This window comes from Lampetra planeri, chromosome 16 (assembly GCF_965212315.1).
Source record: "Lampetra planeri chromosome 16, kcLamPlan1.2.h2, whole genome shotgun sequence".
NCBI classification, from domain to species: Eukaryota; Metazoa; Chordata; class Hyperoartia; order Petromyzontiformes; family Petromyzontidae; genus Lampetra; species Lampetra planeri.
In genome coordinates, this window is record NC_136122.1 from 11,582,577 (window position 1) to 11,597,420 (window position 14,844).

Sequence of the window (14,844 nt, forward strand, 5' to 3'; positions counted from 1 at the left end):
TTTCCCCGCACCTTCAATTAGCACGTTTGGCAACATAAGGTTGCCAAAGAAGATCAACATACACGCATTGTGACACATTCTTGTACCCCCCCTTAAAGAAAGTTGGCGACCCAAAACCCGGAGCAAAAACGACCGATGGCCAAACCGGAGCGAGTCGCGCTCCGTTCGCAGCCGGCGCTCTGCCACGACCTTCGGCACGGCGCTCGCCGTTTATTTGTACGGGTTGGTAAGGAGAGGGAGGGGGCGGGGAGCACTCGCGGTGTCTGCGAGCTGCGGGTTGTAAATCACGGTAATGAGGGCTCGCGATCGCGGCCGCCCGCGCGTCGGCCTGACGCACGCACGGCGGCGCGCACGTGCGCTCGCGTTAGAACGAAGCGGCGTTCATGAATCATCATCGGTGCTCGCGTGTGAGTTCACCCTTGACACGCACCTGGCGGAGCTATCCTAGTTTTATTGTTGTTGCTTGGTGATTAATGTGACTACCAGCTATGCAATGATTAATATCAAAGAGTGACACGTGATGTGATCAGCTGTCACTACAGTATATTCAGGGTTGTGATTCTTTGTTTCTTGCGTTGCTTTTGTCTCCGTTAACATCGATGTAATTTTGCTTTAAAAGTCGCGCGATATCACGAATTCAACGTCGCCTAAGCATGAGTTCACCATTTCTCCATCTCTGAAGAGTTGCCCAGTGGGTGCTTTATCATCATTCTTATTATGATTGTTCATTTGAATTGCCAAGTATATGGCAATTCTTTACCCCCTCCACGCTCCGATTTGATGAATTGTAATTTAAGACTTTGTCATTGTCTCCATTTCATCATCTCATTTATATCGTTAATGGTACAATTTTTTATCGTTAGTTTTTTCCTCTGTTCACACGTAACGTTAGCACCTGATTTACGTAAATCGCAGTTAATTGATTCCTTACGATTAATTGCACGTGTGTAAGTCGACACGGTCCAAGTGGAAAGTCTCGTGGTCGCTGTTCACCACGGATGCCCTATACACCGCTGTCACGACCAAAAGTAGAAGTTTTAAAAATGAATAAAAAAAATATTTACCCAACAGCAGGGTTTTGCGACTATGACTGGAATACACCCCATCTCATCAGATCTCAGAAGCTAAGCGGGCTTGTGCTTGGACAGTTCTCGGATGGGCGACCACCATGCACAACAAGTTTGTTACAGGCAGCTACGTGGTGGCCAGCAGCCAAGGGCAATGGAGAAAACAACGATATTGTTGTACTGTACTTCTATGCTCCATGCCTTCACTCAACCCACACTGACCGGCGTGGTGAAGATTCGTTAAATAGCTTCCCACAACCTCATCCAGCTGTGGATTGGCAATAGCCCTTGGAAGTTTGCGTGGATTTAAATTTTGATCTCAATGAGTTCCCGGTTCACATCAATGAAGGACAGCGACATGGAACTTCAGCTCGCGTCCGTTCACCCAAAGCTCTCGCCGCCGCGAGCGATGAACCGAGGACTGCTCGCTCATCGGTGAACATTCCTGATCGCCACTCGGCTCGCCGCCTTCTCCACTGCTTGAGATGCAAACTCGCACGTCACCAAACTATTAATTCTTTAGCATTTTTATTTCCTTGGAGATCCGGGAATGGCGAGCTGAGCAAGCTGTGCGAGAGAGAGAGGAGGTGTGGGGGGGGGGGAGAGACTCGGCGAGGTTGGTGAGGAACGGCGGGCGGCGAATGGCGTGGTTTAGTTTTGGGGCAAGCGTGCGAGCGGCGCGAGTGGTTTTTCGGGGAAACGCCAGAACGCGTTATTATGAAAATAAATATTTAAACCCTCGTTCAGACTGCTGAGTAGCGGCAAAGCGACGGAGGAGGGTGGGGGGGTCTCTGGAGGGGGGTGCGACTCCGATGGGTTTTAGATTTCCCAGCGCCGGCCACGTCGGCCGAAATGCGGCAACGGCAAAGCCGCTCGGCTCCAACGGGAGTGAAGAGCCACGCTCGCACGAGGCTGTCGCACGAGGCACTCGCACGAGGCACTCGCACGAGGCACTCAGCGCGGCAGTTGAAACAATGGTCCACATTTCTTAAATCCACCCACGGGTATTAACAGGTGCACCCCCAGTTAGTCGATGGACAAGTCACAAGTGTGGGTACTCCCAGCTCTTCCAAGGCGTGGAAAGGTAGGCCAAAGCTCCGTCTAAACGGAGGCCCGTCAATCCACCGCTGGGTGAGGGCATCCCCTGGGGTTTATTTGACCGTACTTCTCCACGCCGCTCGGTGTGGGGTAGCGATGGTGGTGGGGTAGGGGGGGGGGAGCACGGGTGATGGGAGCATTGATGTTGCTGCACTGCCCCCTCGCTTGACGACGTCGCTCTGCGGCGGCCTACGATCGCGGTGGTGGTCGCCCATCCAACCAACAGACTACGCGGGCCCGGGCCTCCGTTAGCTTCCGAGGTCTGACAAGAAGGGGCGCGTCCCGGGTGGTGAGGTGACAGGCGACCCCCCCGAAAGAGAACGGAGGTCTAAAGCGGAGAGCGCTCGCTCTCTCGCTCTCTCTCTGCAGTGTTCTTCGAGGCTTCAGGGGGTAGAAAAAAAAAATCTCAGTTCGGCGACCCTCTCTGTCGGCTTGGGACATTGTTCCGAATTGCCCAGAACATAACTCGGCAATAATTCATAAGAAAACAAATATAATTCACCCCAACGCGGGACAGCAGATCACAGCCTGCAGTTAATGCCCCGTCCTGTAGGAGCATTTGACCTTCCGACCCGTGGCAGTTATTTAATGTTAACACATGCTAGATATTAGTTATGTCACATTCCTTAACAAGTAATTGCTGTAACGTATATCTGCTTTGTGACCTCATTGCATCACTGGAGGGTGGGCGTGGGGGGGCGTGGGGGGGGGCTGGGGTAGGTACAGCAAACTCGATGTCAGCTCGACGAAAAAGGGGAGAGAGAAAAATAAACAACGATCAGAAATCGCTTAAGCGTAAATATTTCTCGAAAATAAACAATTAAACAAAGTCGCCGAGTTGCGGCGTTTACGTAACGGCAGCGTTGCACGTGCTCGCGCCGCGGCCCTGATACGGAGATGAGAAATGAGCGCGTTGGCCTCCGCAGAAGCTCGGAGCAGAAACACGAGCACCCATCGCCACGACGCCCTGGATCGCATTAGCGCTCGCGTACGCGGTACACGCACACGCACGGTACGCGCGCCTTTATGGTCGGCCGCCCCGGTACGTGCTCCCACGGGTGACCGACTTGCCGCTCGACTGACTCAGCCTGAGGCCCACCAGGGGCACTCCGGTCAGCCTCTGGGTCGACTCAACCGAGGGGCCGCATCACACGGAGGCTGCGTCTCATGATCCTGCCGGAGGCTGCGGGTTTTGTCGGCCGAGCGTCTCACGATCCTACCGGAGGCCGGGCTGTGGGTCAATTATCGTCGACAGACCCCGTCAGACTGAAACGCCAAGCAGGTGTGAAGGCTGCAATATATATCGGTCCATTGTCTGAAGACATCGTGAGAGGCTGGTCTATCAGTCCATTGTCTAGAGGGAATTGGTAATAACACCCTGACGGCAACAGATAGAGAAACGCTCCATTTCTTTATCTGAACGCTTTGGAAGTTAACTTCGAAGCAGAAACCTACTCCCTAATCACCACAGCTCGCTAACCCCCCTACTCACCACTGCTCTCTAATCTCTCCGCTCACCACCGCTCTCTAACCACCCCCGCTCACCGCCGCTCTCTAACCACCCCATTCACCACCGCGCTCTAACCGCAGCGCAACATTGCACCGCTTAGCTCTACATACCGACAGCACGGAGCACATGACCTCGAAACGATTCTAGCCGTGCTCTCAACGAAGAACAAAAAAAACGATGAGTCGGAGGTGGGTGGGTGGGCGAGCATGCAAGGGCCAGGGTCTTCCAGATGTGGGGTCACGCGGGGTGCTCGGGTGGGAGGCGCCTTGAGGATTTGGGAGGCTGAGAGGAGGGGGCTAAGGGGGCGAGGAGATGGAGGAGGAGGAGGAGAAGGGTGGGCGGGCAGGGTGAAGCTTTGGGAACGAAACTCTCACAAATAGGGTTGACCGCAGCGAGTGCATTGAACGCACTGGATAAACAAACCCGAGTGTGCGTGGCCAACCCCCACTCGTACAGCCTCAATTACTCACCCCCCCCCCCATGCCCCCCCCCCACTCCCTACCTCCCCCACCGCTCCACCCCCAGGCGCTTGTGTGTAATTGCGTGCACGTAAGCACACTGGCACGCTTATCGTCGAGCGCGCGCGCACACGTCCACGCACGCGAGCGAGCGAGTGCATCTTTTGAGAGATCTGGTTCATCAGAGACGTCGCGATGCTCCCGTGATATTTATTTATTTTTTCTCGCGGCGGTCGGTCGTCCATTCGCCGGATGGATGATGAACGTAATTAAATCACCCCCCTCTCTCTCTCGACTCCCTCTCTCTTCACCTTGTCCGAACACGCACCGTTGCAGGCCTTGTCTCCCAGTAAACGTGCCAACGTTGGGGCCGGGGTTGACATACGGTTGGAACCGTTTGACCAACGTTGGCCGGACGTTGGTCCAACGTGCGCCACATTTGCTGGGCCAATATTCGCTCAAAATCGATTGCTTTGTCGCTCGCAGATGGCAGTGAGGTGGTGGTCACCGATCTGTTCGTTATCTCCGTTCGAATAGTTTTTTTTTTCCCATTCTCCGGGTCAGGTCATGCCCTCCCCCCTCGACCCCAACCCCCCTCCCCCCCCACCCCCAAATAAACAAACGAGGATCTTGGAAAGGGGAATTCTTTTGCGGATATTTTTGTAGCATTGACAGACAAAGATAAGAACCGCTTTGTGGGATTCAGCAGTGGTTGTCCACCGCATAGACTCGGCCCCAGCCGTGTAAATCCCTAACTTCCACCATTGGCGGCCGTAAGTGGGTGATGAGCACAGCTCCCATGCTCAACTACTTTCAGAAACGGCTTTGGAATTATTTTCCTTTTACTTAAAAATTGTCACGCTTTCTGGGGGTGTGTGGGTGCATTTGTGGGGAACGATAGTGTAGCGGTTAGCGTGCTGCGCTACGAACCCAGAGTCCGGAATTAAATTCCCGCTCACGGCCAACATCAGTGACGATTTTCTGAACCGGTCCTGGGCCTCCACCTGGGCGACTGAGCCTCAAATGAGTACCTGGTGCAATGTGTCAACATCGCCACGAGGGAGACAACAGCGGCCAGGCGTGGCCACCCACTCCCTCGTGTGCCATGCCGGCCTTCATTAGGTGCTCGCTAACAGCACTTGTCCCAACAGTCTGTTAAGGATATACGGGGGGGGGGGGGGCATCTTTCTTTTTTGTGTTTGTGCGTGCGTGCGCGCGGGCGTCGCATGCCTTGACAAAATTAAAACGACGGTCGTGCTCCCGAGCCAGTCCATGCGAGGTCAATAAAAAGCAAAGCGTGCCGGGAGCCTCCAGGGGAGGGCAGGGGGGGGGGGGGGTTCGCGAGTTTTACCTGGCAGCGACAGAGTGCCGAGCACAGAGCTGCTCAAGAGGAGGCAGAAAAGAGGCGGCGTCTAAAAGTGAGAGCGGGGCAGTCGTCGGAGAGAGAGAGAGAGCCACAGATCAGCTGAGGAACAAAGAAAAAACAAAGAAAATCATAATTCGAATCACTGAAGCGGAGAGGAACAGAAACGTACAAACGAATAAGCTCATAAAAGCACAGGGAGGGGGGAGGGTAGGCTTGTGCATTGACTGTCACCTGTCATCTGGCTGCTACATGTGGCTGTCACGTGCCCGGCTGTCACGCTGCGAGACCGTGGCAGTGTTCCCAGACACGGAGCGCAAATGGATCTCTTCGAAGGGTTTCAGCCGAGGCCGCAGCACGCACGCTGAACAAGCCTCTAAACGTCACAATTGAATCCTCTGCTTCTTGACGTTCCAATCAAGCCGTGATGATCGTTGCCATTTTGTAGATCGCCAAAGATGCGACGTCTACCGCTGCTGTAAACGTGTAGAGATGGGCCCGCTGGCCGACTCGGCCGCTTGATTGATGAGCCAAGCGCGATCGCCGCGTCCCCCTACTCAGTGGGCGATTATTCTGTACGCCTTTAGAAATAGTGTCTGGAACCCAAATATACTGCCTAGCGAAGTGGGGAAAACCCCCCCACAGGAGTCATGCCCAACATGAGCGGCTGACGGTGCCGATGATGTCACGAAGCCCTGCCCATCATGGTCGAGTAATGGAGGACGTCAATCACAGGATTACAGCCCAGCTCGAGTGAAGAGCTATGCGTCGTGTTGTTTGGACAGGCAGCACCCCCTCCCTAACCCCCACCCCCTATTGACGTGTCAGCGGTCACAGCTTCAGCTCCGACATGCAACAACGCGCGGCCGGGATCGGGCGAGAGAGCGGAAATAATCACGGAGGGGATGGAGAAAGTTTCAGAGCGAAAACAGCAAGTCGATGAGAGAGCAGCGAGAGTCGCAGGGAGTGGAGACAATGGAGAATAGAGGGAATGGAGGAGATAATCCAGGAGAGAGTAGAGAGAATGTAGGATAGAATGTAGGAGAGGATAGAGGAGAGAGAGTTGAGAAAATCAAGGCGAGGATGCAGGAGACAATGAAGCCGATGTTGTTGTTGTTGCCGCCACCGCCGCATTACCGTGGGCTTCGCGGGCTGAGCCGGGACCTTGCTGTCGGCCACGTCGGGCGACTTGGTGCCCCACTGGCTGATGCGGTTGGCCACGCCCACCTTGATGACCGCCAGCTCCTGCGGGCAGAGACACCGGCGGACGAGGTGGACGTTACGGGACGACGGCGATTGAGGAGCTGGCGCCGATGACGGTTGTTGTGGGGGGTCGCGGTGGCGTTGGCGGCAGTGAAGGGAGGTGGTGGTGGCGCCGATGGGTGTCGTGGTGTGGCGGTCGTGATGATGATGGTGGCGGTGGACGTGAATAACAAAATCTAATGAAATAATAGCGATCAAAAATGAGTGTGGTTTCACTGGAGCCGGAGTTGACCGTCAGAAGGTCATGGGATAGTTTTTTTTAGTATAGAGTTGATCTTATCAAACCAGTCACAAGAACAAAACGTCGCATTTACATTTGTTTCACTTCGCCTGACAACGTTGCAGCGCTGAGGATTAAACATCAAATAGCATGATTGTCGTGCAAACAAAAACATTTCTCCGCGTAGCAGGTTGTCCGGGAAACGTGTGTGCCCTCCGAAGTAGTTCTGGGTTATCTCCTTCCACGGGTCGCCCTCGAACACGGGGAGTGACGCAGCACCGCTCGTGTGAGCATTCTGAACGGCGCCAATAACACGACTTGTGATACGTAAATCCCCACCTCCCCCCACCCTGGCAAAACGTTATTTAACTTTTCAAAAAATATATATATATCTATATCGAGGAATGGCAGTGACCCCCCTCTGCCCCCCCCCTCCCCACCGATGCAGGCAGCTCCGTTCAGACAAACATCTGGCCCAAGTGGAAAAGGGAGATCGTGAGACATTTTGGGGGGGGGGGTCTGAGAATGAAAGGCAGGAAAGAGGGAAAGCATGTGGTTTGGAGTTTTTGGGGAGGGGGGAGAAATAAATAAATAAATAGCACGGAGCATTCCTCAACTGACTCCCCTAACAGGAGGGTCTCGGAGAAAAACCGCACGGTAATTTTCGAGAATTTGCTGAGTGGTCTCGGGCAATAAAGGCGAGCGTTGTAGCCTTTGTAGGCGGATGTGGGACAGTTGTAACAAGACGTCGTTGTGAGAGGGTAACAGCGGACGCTGCCTCGGTGCTCTGTTCTGTGTCGGTCGCGATCACCCAATGCCGCAACATCTATCACCGCTGCGTCCTGATTTAAAACTATCAAAGTTAACTCCACAAGAGCCAACGGCACAACATCTATCACCGTTACGTCTCGATTTAAAACTATCAAAGTTAACGCCACCACAGCCAACGGCACAACATCTATCACCATCACCGTTACGTCTCGATTCTTGCCATAGAATCTCACCGCAACCAACGCTGCAACGTGTAGCACCATCATCATCACGTTCTGGATTTAAAAGCTGTTAACATCACCTCGTTCAATACCACCATTGACATCTCATTTACAACCAACACCACAACATGTCAAAATAATAATTTCCATTTGTAAGGCGCATTTCATTCGTAGATTCCCAATGCACGCCCCGTGTATCTAAACCAGGAAATAAACAGGACCTGCAGGGGAAGTGGCCAGAACTAGGGGGTAAAGACCAGTTTAAATAGGTGAGTTTTCATGATGGACTGAAATATATCGAACCATTACCTCCTCAATTACCACCATCGCCATCTCTACCTTCCGACTGCACAATCGCTCCCTCTAACGCAATGTTCTCCACTGCAAGGCCCGTAGGTCACTGGCAGCCCCTGGTGGCCTTTAGCGTGGCCCCCGACAACACACAAAGAGTGAAAACACCCCCCATCATCATCGTGCTGCTGTCAAACCCAACAACGTTTCAAATGTGTGGCAGCCCTCGCACCGATGATGTCTTATCGGCGAAAGTGGCCTCCACCACCTCACGCCCTCTGAAAATAAGTTGAAAAACACCGATATAACCGCTGAGCCACTGGGCCGGGAAAGGCTGTAAAGGTGCAGCCCCTGGAAGTGCACGTCCTGTCGGTGGAGGGGGCCCCCCACCTTGTTGGAGGACCCCTTTGGGGCGGCCACGCCGCTGTAGACGTCGCCCGTCTCCCACATGTTCTTCTTGTTGGCGATGGTGTCCACGGCGACGGGCAGGTCGGGGACGCCCTGCTTAGGCGGCTTCGCTGCCTTTGCCGCGCTCTGCCCACGCGCACGCAACAAACACAACGATTCCCCCCCCACCACCCGCGCGTATCATTTAGAAGAACTGTTGGGGCAAGTGCCGTTCGCGAGCAGCAGCTACGAAGGCCGACACGGCGCACGAAGGTGGCGAGCACCACGCCCCGGCTGCCTTTGTCTCCCCAATGCTGATGTGGTTATACACCGCACCAGGTGCTCGTTTAAGGCTGAGTTGACATAGTCGAGGCCCGGGTACGGGTTCGGATGTTCGTCACCGATGTTGGCTGTGAACGGAATCGGACTAGCTGGGTTTGTAGCGCAGTGCGCTAACGGCCACACGACCGCTCCTCACAATGCACACATTATAGGCACGTAAACACAATACATGCGGGCTGCATAAACAATGCACACGTGCATAATTTCATACGCAGTCACGTGCCTGTGTACAGAAAGACAAATATTCCCCGTATGGCCTTAACAGACTGTTGGGGCAAGTGCTGTTAGCGAATAGCACCTATGAAGGCCGGCAAGGCACAACGAGGGGGGTGGGTGGCCATCGCCACGCCCGGCCATCAACGCAGCAAACAAGAAAGATTGAACAGCAACAAGAAAACCCCGAGAAACCTCACAATACAAACGAGACTGTAAAAACGGAACAGCATTTTTTAAAATACATATATATCAATCTTGGGATTGAATCGTGTGACAACTCATGGACTCGCTGGGTGGGGCCGGTTGGGAGGGGCGGATCGTCGCGCTGCCCACCTCGGCGGCCGAAGTGTACAGCTCCAGTTTGCTGTCGATTTTGCAAATCTCGAGCTGCGGCTGCTTGGCCTTGAGACTCCCGCTGGGGAACGAGTACACGGGCGGTCACAGTCAACATCATCGTAGCCGCCGTCGGTCATGATCGATCCACTGCTGGCAAGCGCTGCGATATCACGATCCATCCAGCACCTGCGCACAAGCTCATTTAATTGCTCCATCTCCAAGGCGAAGATACATTTAAAATATATTTGCGCACATATTATCTCGCCATTTGATTACATCACAGGCAGATTGCTTTCAGTGCCCCACGTAGGGGAGGATTGTGAAAAGAACTTGCACATGATAGCTGCCTTTAATTTTCCGTTGTAGGGCAATGGGTTCTTTACTCATCATCATCATAATAAAGTGGTAAAGTCTGCTCAAACAACCCCAAAGCTGTGGATTTAAAAGATGGTTGTTCCTTGACTGCTGTTGTTTGTGATGTGACCTAATGGACTAATTTATTTATTTTGATCGCTTTTTGTTGTTGTTTGTGCTTTTCGTTTTGGTGCAATTTTTTATTTGTTTATTAATTTTACATTTTCCTTGGTAGTAGGGGTTTCCATTTGCTCGGAATGTGCGTGTGTGTTGGACTTCTTTCACGCCGTGCGTAGCCAACTGCGTATATGGGATTAGGTCCTTATATAAAATTAACGTACGACGTTGCGGGACACTATTGGCATGAAAGACGCTATATAAAATGACAAAATTATCTTTTGGCACTAATTATAAGCGCTCATGTGTGCGGTTCCCACCGCTAAGGCGTGAAAGCCCAGGTGCTCGTTCCACTCACCTCCTTTGCACCGAGCGGCTCAGAGACTCGGTCATCTCGCTTAGCTGTTGGGCGGACACGTTCCACACGGTTAGTTCGTCGCTACGCGTGGGGAGCGGCATCGTCGCGGTTAGTGCGCCGCGCTGTGAACCCGGCGACCCGAGTTCGATTCCCGCTCGCAGCTAACACCAGTGACGACTATCTGAACCGGTCCTGGCCCCCCCCCTAAATCGACTCGGCCTCAAATGAGTACCTGGTGCGGTGTGTAAATATCGCCACTGGGGAGACGAAGGACACCAGCCGTGGTTGCTAGCCACCCACACTCATGAGAATGTTGCTGAGTGTGTATCACGGTTCAAAAAAATTGTGGAATGAAGAAATAAAATAACTTGGGACGTGAAAAAAATAAACGACCTCTCAGACGAAAAGGCTCCAATGGTTTAGACACGGAATGCTAAATTATCCCGGAGAGAATACACCGCGTCTGGCACGACCTATGTATACAGGCTAGATATATATCTTAGTACCGAGACCCCCAGCCTTCACCAACCTGTGCTGACCACCGTGGTGAAGTATGGTCAATAACCCCTGTGACCCCATGCGGTGTGGTGAGCTCCTCATGCAGCAGTGGAATAACAAGGGCTGCACACGTGCGTGCGTGCGTATGCAGAGGCAATGTGGAATGTAGGGAGCTAGAGAACCCTATGGGCATCGTTGGGAAACGTTGACATGATACAAATTAATTATCGGCGAGACCGATTCAAGACCGGCAAGAGCGGCCACGTCACTCGGCCCTATCGTGCAGTGAACATCTCTATCCAGCGTGTGCCGCCCCTAGGTCAACTCGACCTACAACAATGCAAAGATACCGCCCCGACAGTAGGTGCAGGGTCACAGGCGGGCGGGCGGCCGTCACGGCACTTCCCTGCCTCCACCGGCCCGTCGCGCATGACAGGCGCTCGCTACTCACTCACCTTTCCGCTGGCACGGGGCAGGAGGCCGCCGAACGACTCGTCCGCATCGCCGGGAGACGTCTCGGCGAGCGCCGATATCTTCCGCCGCTTGTCGTCCGCCAACCTCTGCCGCTCGGCCTCCTCGCGCCTTCTCTGCTTATTCTCCTCCTGCGCGCGACAAAAAACCCACGGGCGACGACGGGGCCGCGGGTTGGCGTCCGCGCAATCCACGGCCGATGCCGTCGGGCAGGGCTAGCGGCGTGGCTACCGGGTGCGCAGGCGGTGCAATCGCAACGCCAGGGCCCGTGGGCTGCAGGAGCCCGGAAGGGGTGGGAAACTTGGGACGGGGCGACCGGTTTATTTCAGCCGGCGAGGCCCCATCGAGCGAAGCAGCTACGTTACCGGGACGACCACAGCCCAAGACCGTCGGCAGTGGCATCAGTCGCGGGACATCGCAGTGGCATAGTTGTGTGGCCAGGTAGCTTCTCAAAAAGAGCTGTATAGCTCAGTGGGTCTTTCCTGGTAAAATTTAAAAATAGTTTAGTTTGAAGTGAAAATCTCCCTTAACGTCTTTTATAAATCCAGCGTAAGCCAAGAGGAAATGTTTCTCCTCAATGCATTTCACGTGACCGTCCGCCGGCCTCGGGTAGAACTTGAGACCGACCTCCTCTCGTGCAGCTCTCTCCTCTTCCTCCTCCTGCTGCTGCTGCCTCCGTCGCTCTTCCTCCTCGTCGTCGTCCGCTTCGTCGTCGTCATCGTCGTCGTCACCCAGGCCCCGCGAGCGCCCGTTGGCACGGCTGTGGGGGGGCGACATCGGTGAGACGAGGGTACGGGGGAGACACGGCACGCGCGCGTGTGTGTGTGTGTGTGTGCAACGGCACGAGTTACATGCGTGTATCGTGAGCGGATGAATGGAGGAAACGTTACTATCGCAGGAGTGATACGTGCAGAACTCTCCCATGGTGGGAAGAAGAGGGGTGGTTTGGTGAGATAACCAGAGATGTTCGGTGAGATAACCAAAGATGATAACAATCCCACCTCGACTTCCCCCATGAGCGGCTGTCTTCATCTTTTTTCTCATCGTAATCATCCTCCTCCTGTATGAAAACAATACAACGATAATAATGACAATGAGTTCACAATCATAATAGGTTACGTGGAAGAGTAGGCCAAACATACCTTCTGAAGGGGCTCTCTTTCTCTGTCGATCTCTCTAATAGAGGCTCTTCCACTAGCAGTGGCGTGGACAATAAATTGAACGGATGCGCCTCTACCACGTTTACGGTCATAAGCGAAAAAATAATTATATTGGCTTTTACATTTTTTACAAGAATTTCCATTGTAATCTATGTTTTTGGCTTTTACAGACGCACAGATTCCTACTAAAAGCATATTTGCGGGTTAGCTGGCTAATTAATTGGTCGACCACCACACAGGTGTTGCAAAACTCCCTTCCAGCGAGCGTCGAGGAGGAGCCGTAACCCCTTTAGCTCGCCAGGTGAAAGGCGGTACAGTAAAAAATGTGGACTCCACCTGCGCACTCTGTGTGGGATAGAGTGTTCCCCCCTCGCACGCGTGAATTTTCTCCAGGTACTCCCGTTCCCTCTCGCACGTAAGCACCCATTAATTGCCCGGGAATATTTTCATGTACAGAGGAACGCAGAGCTTGGGCGATTCCTGGTGCCAGCTCACCGCTTGGCTGCTTCTGCCTTCCTGCCAATTTGTTTCCTTTCTCGCGCCCCTTTTGAGTCGATCTCTACCTTCCAGAGCAAGCGAATACGCAACGATACGGCGTCGTCCAAGTGCGACCGCATCTTAAGACGGACGTACGGAGGCAATCGGCGGCGCGTTGTTTTACGCACCCACTGGGAGCGGGCGGGCGTTAGGAACCCAAGGGCGCGTCTTTAAACCGGTCTCAAACCTCGACACCGCCACGTGTGAGGATCTTTGCCCACCTTCTCATCCTCCAGGGCCTTCTTCCGCTCCTCCTCCTCCTCCTCTTGGCGGAGGCGTCTCTCCATCTCACGCCGCTCCTCCTCCTCCTCCTCCCGCTGGCGCTGCAGCTCCAGCTCCTGCTCCCTCCTCTCCCGCTCCCTCACCTTCTCCCGTTCCCGCTCGCGCTCCCTCTCCTCCCGTTCCCGCTCGCGCTCGGCCTCCTCCTCCCGCGCCGCCGCCGCCGCTGCCGCCGCCGCCGCTTCCTCCTCCTCCTCTTCCTCCGGCTGCTGCTGCTGGCGCTTCTGACGCCGCTCCTCGCGACGACGCAGACGCTCGGCGTGCTCGGCCTCGTCGCCGTCGTCATCGCCGCCGCCGCCACCCGCCGCCGCCACGGCCGTCGATCTTCGCATTCGTCTCCTGCCTGCATCGTCCCCCGGAGTCAACCACCACCGTCATCATCATCATCACTGTCATTGTCGCAACCGCCGCCGTCATCATCATGATCACTGTCATTGTCGCAACCGCCGCCGTCATCATCATCATCACTGTCATTGTCACAACCACCACCGTCATCATCATCATCATCATCACTGTCATTGTCACAAACCGCCGCCGTCATCATCATCATCACTGTCATTGTCACAACCACCACCGTCATCATCATAATCACTGTCATTGTCACAACCACCACCATCATCATCATCATCACTGTCATTGTCACAACCACCACCGTCATCATCATCATCACTGTCATTGTCACAACCACCACCGTCATCATCATCATCACTGTCATTGTCACAACCACCACCGTCATCATCATCATCACTGTCATTGTCGCAACCGCCGCCGCCGTCGTCATCGGCACCACAACGACCACCAACGCGAGCATCGAACTTTTGAGCATGACGCGCGCTCAAAGTTCGAATCCAATTGAGTACCAACATCATCATCACCATCACCACCACCGCCATCACAGCCACCGCCATCATCACACACCGCGAGCGTGACTGGGAGCATTGTGGAGTCGGTGAGAATTGTGGGGGGGGGGGTGGGGGAACTGCTGCGGGGGATTGTGGGAGAGCGGCGGGCACCACCTGACGTTGTTGACGGGCGCGTCGCCGGGCGTCTCCTGGGCGGCGGGGGCGGTGCCCGAGCGGAGGCGCTCCTCGCGCGCGCGGCGCCGCCGCTCCGTGGCCGCCTCCTCCTCGTCCTCGCAGCTGCGCAGGTTGATCATCCTGCACGGTGGGGGAGGAACGGAGAGATTTAGGTCAACGCGTCGTGTGTTAATGTGCGCGTGTGTGTGGGCACGCATGATGACGATTATCTGAACCGGTGCTGGGTCTCCCCTAGGTCGACTCAGCCTCTAATGAGTAACCTGGTGCGGGTGTGTAAAAAAATCTCCACTGGGGAGACAAAGGCGGACGGGCGTGGTGCTGGCCACACACCCCCTCTCGTGTACCGTGCAGGGCTTCATAGGTGAGCTCTAAAAGCACTCGCCTCAACAATCCGTTAAGACTATAAGGGGTATTTTTGTCTTTGTGTGCATGTGCGCGCACGTTAGCGATACGTTTTTTAATTATATCAAACATTTCTGATGTTTGGCTT

The 14,844-nt window shown here is 54.4% G+C and overlaps 1 protein-coding gene across 1 annotated transcript in view; it reads right to left on the reverse strand.

The window, feature by feature from the left end:
- LOC144723053 (uncharacterized) overlaps positions 1–14,844 on the reverse strand; it is a 72,040-nt gene that overhangs the window by 12,373 nt on the left and 44,823 nt on the right. Inside the window, exons 3-11 of the mRNA XM_078601595.1 lie at positions 14,334–14,474; positions 13,260–13,660; positions 12,343–12,401; positions 11,969–12,101; positions 11,326–11,472; positions 10,373–10,416; positions 9,541–9,622; positions 8,653–8,796; positions 6,634–6,741 (exon numbers count right to left, since the gene is read on the reverse strand). Coding sequence (XP_078457721.1) covers positions 6,634–6,741; positions 8,653–8,796; positions 9,541–9,622; positions 10,373–10,416; positions 11,326–11,472; positions 11,969–12,101; positions 12,343–12,401; positions 13,260–13,649 — 1,107 coding nt within the window. The 5' untranslated portion in view covers positions 13,650–13,660; positions 14,334–14,474. The remainder of the gene's footprint in view (positions 1–6,633; positions 6,742–8,652; positions 8,797–9,540; positions 9,623–10,372; positions 10,417–11,325; positions 11,473–11,968; positions 12,102–12,342; positions 12,402–13,259; positions 13,661–14,333; positions 14,475–14,844) is intronic.